We start from the raw sequence: 5,671 nt of genomic DNA on the forward strand, positions 1-5,671 counted from the left end.
TGGCGACCTCGGGCTCGGCGCGGAAGCGGCTGCTCAAAGAGGAGGACATGACCAAGGTGGAATTCGAGACCAGCGAGGAGGTGGACGTGACGCCCACGTTCGACACCATGGGCCTGCGGGAGGACCTGCTGCGCGGCATCTACGCCTACGGTCAGGGGCGGCGAGGGCGGGGGAGTCCCGGGGCCCAGCGTGCCGCGGCCCCGCCGTGTCGGTGTCGCAGGCCTCGGCGCGTCGCCCTCGGTGCGCAGCACGGTGCTGGGCCCAGCGAGGGCTGAGAAGTTTTCCGGGCGCTTGGGAGCCATCACGCGTTGGGTAACGGGCTTGTTCCTGGCAGGTCCTAGGGCCCCGCGCGGCTTTGGGCGCTTAGGGTTTGGCAGTGAACCCGGCGGGCTCATGCCTGGAGCCGAGGCTGCTTCAGGCGGTGGTGAAGGCTGTGAGGAGGGAACAGGGAGTAGCGGGGCTGAAGTTTGAGCTGCGGTCTGGATTAAGGAGCCCGCTGTGAGAGGACCGGGCGCAGGGAAGAGCTGGTGCCAGGACCCTGCGGTCCCGAGTCCGTGCGTCCCAGTAACGGGGAGAAGCCTCCCGTGGTGGGAGCCCAGGGGCGACTTGGGAGGGGCAGATGGGGCCAGATCTTGGCAGAGTGCTGTGTGAGGTGGTGAAGAGTTTGAGCTTTGTTTCTAAGTGCAGCGGGAAGCCATTGGAGGGTTTTAAGCAGGGGTCGGATTTGCAGTTACAGAGGTTATTCTGGGAGTCTGTGAATTTGAGGGGAGGTGAGGGGAGGCTGGAGAGGAGGCAGGGGGAGAGGTGATGGTGTTGTCCGGCGATGGGTTGAACGTGAGCAGCAGGGGGAAGAGGGTTCCTGGGTGTAGTGAGCAACTGGTGGGTGTTGCTGCTGTTTGCTTAGGAGAGGAGCACCGGAGGGAGGCAGACCCGGGGAATCGGAGGGGCCTGTAAGCCATCCACTTGGAGGCAGTTGGGAGCCTGGGAGGGGTCGGTGGCGGGGGGAGGGTGCAGAGGGGCGTTATCAGCGTCTGTGCTTCGGGCCTGGGACAGGCTGTCTTTCCCCCGCAGTCTTTGATGTTCTGGCAGTTTAGACAGCAAAGAGAGGGTGCCAGGGGATGGGAGGCAAGAAGTGCCATCGCGTCCGGGCCTGGTGGTGAGGCTGACGGCCCGCCCTCCCTGCCTCCGGACATGCAGGACATCTGTGCCCACAAAAGTTTTTAGTTTCCCAGCTGCGTGCTTGTTCATGGTGAGGGTTTTAAGTCATCTGTTACAGTTTATTGTTAGTTGGGAAGTTGTACTGTTTTAAAAGACTGCCCCAAATTAAAAATTTTTTTAAGGAAACTTTTGTTTACTTGGAAAATACTTTTGTAAGGACGCAGGTTTGAGACAATAGAAGGGCACGCAATGCCCAAGGCAAGAGGGACCACCCTTGTAATACCCTTAACATTCCTAAGGGCAGGCCTGGAAATTGAAGCTATAGGTAATCAGTTATTGCTTAAGGCTAGTTTCACCCCTTGTGAGGGTCCTGGGTCCTGGGTCTACTCTGTGATTGGTTAACACTCTAACTGTTGTAATTGGATAAACCTGTCAATAATAATTGGATTCCTGTAACTCCCCCTTTCCAAACTCATCAAAGCCCTGCCCCACCTTTGTTCGGGGCTCTCAGCATGGATCCACCAGGCCGGTAAAGTCTGTGAGCCCGAGTTTAGGCCTCGGCGAGCCTAAACCCGTAATAAAGCACTTTGCTTTTGCATGCGTGACTCGGTCTCCCTGGCGGTCTCTGGTTTGGGGGACAATAAAGAAATCTTGGGTATTACACTTTCTCTCCTCCAGAGTAGCCTTGTTCCTTGCTAAGGTCCCGTAGAGGGGTGGTGTCGTAGTTGGTGTAGCTACTGCCTCTAGAGGGAAGGGGCACAGCACCGACCCCCACAGAACGACCCAGGAGGTAGAGCGAATGCAGTGTAGACGCCCGGAAGCCTGCAGACCGATGCGGAGAGGGAAGAGGGGTCGCTGCCAAGCTCCTGGACTTTTCCTTCCTTGTAGTTTAAAAAATGACACAAGAATAGGAAACGCTGGGGGTGACTGTGAATAGATGGAAGGAGTTGGAGTAAAGGGCGAGGCCCCCCCCCATTCTCCAGGAGCGCCGCTGTTAACTCTTGGGGGGTTTGGTAATCTCGCTGAGGTCTCTATTCTGCAACGGTGTTTTTTTAATACAGACTTTGCACGAATGAGACCCGTGTGAGTATAAAGACGCTGCTGTCCCAGTTCACTCCGCAGCTTGCTGGGAGGAGGGCTTCCCTGGGCTGGACTGGGGGGGCGGGGGCGTCCGTGCCTGAGGAGCTTCCGGTTATGGTTATAAACACTCTGTTCTCATGGTTACAACTTTGTTTCTTTTTGCAGGTTTTGAAAAACCTTCGGCCATCCAGCAGCGAGCCATCAAGCAGATAATCAAAGGGAGAGACGTCATCGCTCAGTACGTGCCTGGCCCAGAACGGGGTTGGGCTCTAGCCAGTCAGCGGGTGCAGAGAACGCTTGGGAGGGCCCTTTGTCCCCCTCCCCTTGACTGTAGCCACAGGGTGTCTTGTTTTCTTTTTCTCTCCATTACTCTCGAAAGCCGTCGAATTTTTAGCCAGCTTTACTTACCAGTTGGCAGACGGGATGGCTTATAATGTTCTTCTCCTAATGCCTTTAGCCTCCATTTGCCTTGTTTTTATTTATGATATTATTTTTAAAGTTTTATTTGCTTGTGAAATATTTTTTAGTGTTTACTTATTTTCGAGAGAGAGACAGAAGCTGGGAAGGGGCAGAGAAAGAGGGAGACACAGAATCTGAAACAGGCTCCAGGCTCTAAGCTGTCAGCAAGAGCCCGACGCGGAGCTCGAACTCACAAACTGTGAGATCATGACCTGAGCTGAAGTCGGGCGCTTAACCGACTGAGCCCCCCAGGCGCCCCTGCCTTATTTTTAAAGACTTGGTTATGAGAAGAATTATTTTTGGAGGCTGGTTTTAGTCCCAAGTTACAGAAAAGAATTATACTTATGTGTAGGGGAGTCTCTCCCATCAGGGCTACAACCCTGCCGCTGCATCTCCCCCGGTGACCCCGCAGAGCCGCGCGGGCTGCTGAGGCGTTGGTGCGCCCCAGAGCTGCCCGGGGGTTCCCGCCGCCCCGATGGGGGTGCCGGGAGTGGGGGCGGGAGGCCCGTTTCGCACCCTCAGTCTGCGTTTTCGCCAACAGGTCTCAGTCTGGCACCGGCAAGACCGCCACCTTCAGCATTTCCGTCCTCCAGTGTTTGGACATTCAGGTAACTGGCAGCTCTTGTGAGATTCTTCCTTTTCTCCTGTAACTGCCGTGTTCAAAAAGGATGGTTGTAAAAATGTACCAACTCCACTAATTTTTTAAGAGATTCTTAGCTGCACGCTAACGGGGAGCTCACTCATGGTTGTAAGCTGCTTGTCGTTTAGTGGACGTTCTTGTCTGCAGGCAGCAGTCCTGCCCATAAACGCCGTGAGGGCAGGGCTCGCACTGGGCCTCACGCCGGGCTCTTCGCCTCCCTCGGAAGGCAGACGGGTGGTTGATGGGCGCTAACGTCCCAGAGCTCTGCCCCCGAGCTGGCGCGGTCTGCCCTGAGAGCGCTGAGGCTCCTCTGTTCTGACGCCGCTTTTCCAGGTCCGGGAGACCCAGGCCTTGATCTTGGCTCCGACGAGAGAGCTGGCTGTTCAGATCCAGAAGGTGAGGCGGCGAGAGGCGGCTTCTAGGGTTGCTTCTAGTGCGGTGGCAACAGGCTGGCCGGGTGGTGGGACCTAATGCAGTGTTTTGGTTCCCTCTGATTTTGTTTCTTGGTTTCTGACCTTCATTACGTGAATGTCTCACGTGTGTTAAATCATCTCTAGCATCGCCGGTGTGGTTCTACTAGCTTTTTGCGGTTTTAGAATTGTAATTTTTTCAGTAAAAAATTAGCTTTGGTTACACAGTTCTAGTTTTTATACTTAAAACGTTATAAACACTTGGTATACATTAAGGTGTGAATATTATCTGTGGGTGGCCAAGATTAGAATGTTCTGGGTTTCTGGGGTATCTTGTGATGGAAGCCTGTTGCTTTTGTCCTAAGAAACCAGCAAAACTGACTTCATGTTGGCACAGGAAAGAGTAGAAGGGGGAGAATGGGTCTCTTTGTAGTCTTAGGGAGCAAAGAGCAGAGTAAATAGTTCTCGGGGGTGGTCTCCCGTGGGAGGAGACGCGGCCTTCTCTCCGGGAGGCTGCGAGGCCTCCGACCCTCCGCCAACGTGACCCTTGTTTGAATGCAGGGCCTGCTCGCCCTGGGTGACTACATGAACGTCCAGTGCCACGCCTGCATCGGTGGCACCAACGTGGGGGAGGACATCAGGAAGCTGGACTACGGGCAGCACGTGGTGGCCGGCACCCCTGGGCGCGTCTTTGGTGAGCGCTTTGGTCTGGAAAAGTGGGGCAAGCAGCGTTGGTTCGCGGTGTTGAAACGGCCCCGGACCGCTTTCATTGCTCTGCCGCGTCGCAGGTCGCGGCGGGCGGTGTGTCGGGAGGTGGACGGAGACCCCCGAGGTGCGTGAGGACCAGCCGGGATGGCCGGCCCTCTCCCCGTGGCCTGAGGTCTGATTACTCCCGACTGTGATTTCCTAGACATGATTCGGCGCAGAAGCTTGCGGACGCGCGCCATCAAGATGCTGGTCCTGGACGAAGCCGACGAGATGTTGAATAAAGGGTTCAAGGAGCAGATCTACGACGTGTACCGGTACCTGCCCCCCGCCACGCAGGTGGTGCTCATCAGCGCCACGCTGCCCCACGAGATCCTGGAGATGACCAACAAGTTCATGACCGACCCCATCCGCATCCTGGTGAAGCGTGATGAACTGACCCTCGAGGGCATCAAGCAGTTTTTTGTGGCGGTGGAGCGGGAGGAGTGGAAGTTCGACACCCTGTGTGACCTCTACGACACGCTGACCATCACTCAGGCCGTCATCTTCTGTAACACCAAGCGGAAGGTGCGCAGCCACCGTGGCTCTGCGGTGGCCTTTTTTGAAATTTGTTTTTAGCATTTTATTTATTTTTGAGAGAGAGACAGAGCACAAGCAGGGGAGGGGCAGGGAGAGGGGGAGACACAGAATCCAAAGCAGCTCCAGGCTCTGAGCCATCAGCACAGAGCCTGACGTGGGGCTCGAACCCACGAACCCTGAGATCATGACCTGAGCCCAAGTCGGACACTCATCCGACTGAGCCCCCCAGGCGCCAGGGTCTTCACTGTGCTTACGGCGAAAACGGAAGATTGGTTCCCTTTGGAACGCAGGCCAGGCAGGTCGTGGCGGCCAGGAAAGGGATGGGCAGGTGGCCCTGAAGCTGCACAGAAGTCTTCGTGCTGGTCCCAGGACCGAGAGCTCGGGCGTCGCGGGTTTGGGCTGGGGCCCGGGGCTGGGTTTTCCTAGGCTCCCACGTGACGCTCCCGTGAGGCGGGCGGGACAGCCCAGGGGTCGGCCACCTTCCAGAGAAGGTTTGAATTTAAGATTCACATACGAACAGTGAGAGGGGGTCTTACTCTTCCCTCGGGAAGTTTCCACGGAGCCATAGGAGGAGTTCTGCCCAGTGTGTGCTGCGCAAGCCCATCTCCCGCACGTCTAGTAAAGATGCAGCTGAGGTGTT

General features: G+C 56.3%; 1 protein-coding gene across 1 annotated transcript in view; it reads left to right on the forward strand.

Annotated features, from left to right (window-relative positions):
• Positions 1 to 5,101, forward strand: part of LOC115281704 (ATP-dependent RNA helicase DBP5-like) — a 12,296-nt gene extending 7,195 nt beyond the window's left edge. The window contains exons 6-11 of the mRNA XM_029927124.1: positions 2 to 150; positions 2,404 to 2,476; positions 3,239 to 3,305; positions 3,671 to 3,733; positions 4,309 to 4,441; positions 4,658 to 5,101. Coding sequence (XP_029782984.1) covers positions 2 to 150; positions 2,404 to 2,476; positions 3,239 to 3,305; positions 3,671 to 3,733; positions 4,309 to 4,441; positions 4,658 to 5,070 — 898 coding nt within the window. The 3' untranslated portion in view covers positions 5,071 to 5,101. The remainder of the gene's footprint in view (position 1; positions 151 to 2,403; positions 2,477 to 3,238; positions 3,306 to 3,670; positions 3,734 to 4,308; positions 4,442 to 4,657) is intronic.
• The last annotated feature ends 570 nt before the right edge of the window (positions 5,102 to 5,671 follow it).

Source organism: Suricata suricatta, chromosome 17 (genome assembly GCF_006229205.1).
Source record: "Suricata suricatta isolate VVHF042 chromosome 17, meerkat_22Aug2017_6uvM2_HiC, whole genome shotgun sequence".
In the NCBI taxonomy this organism is placed as follows: Eukaryota; Metazoa; Chordata; class Mammalia; order Carnivora; family Herpestidae; genus Suricata; species Suricata suricatta.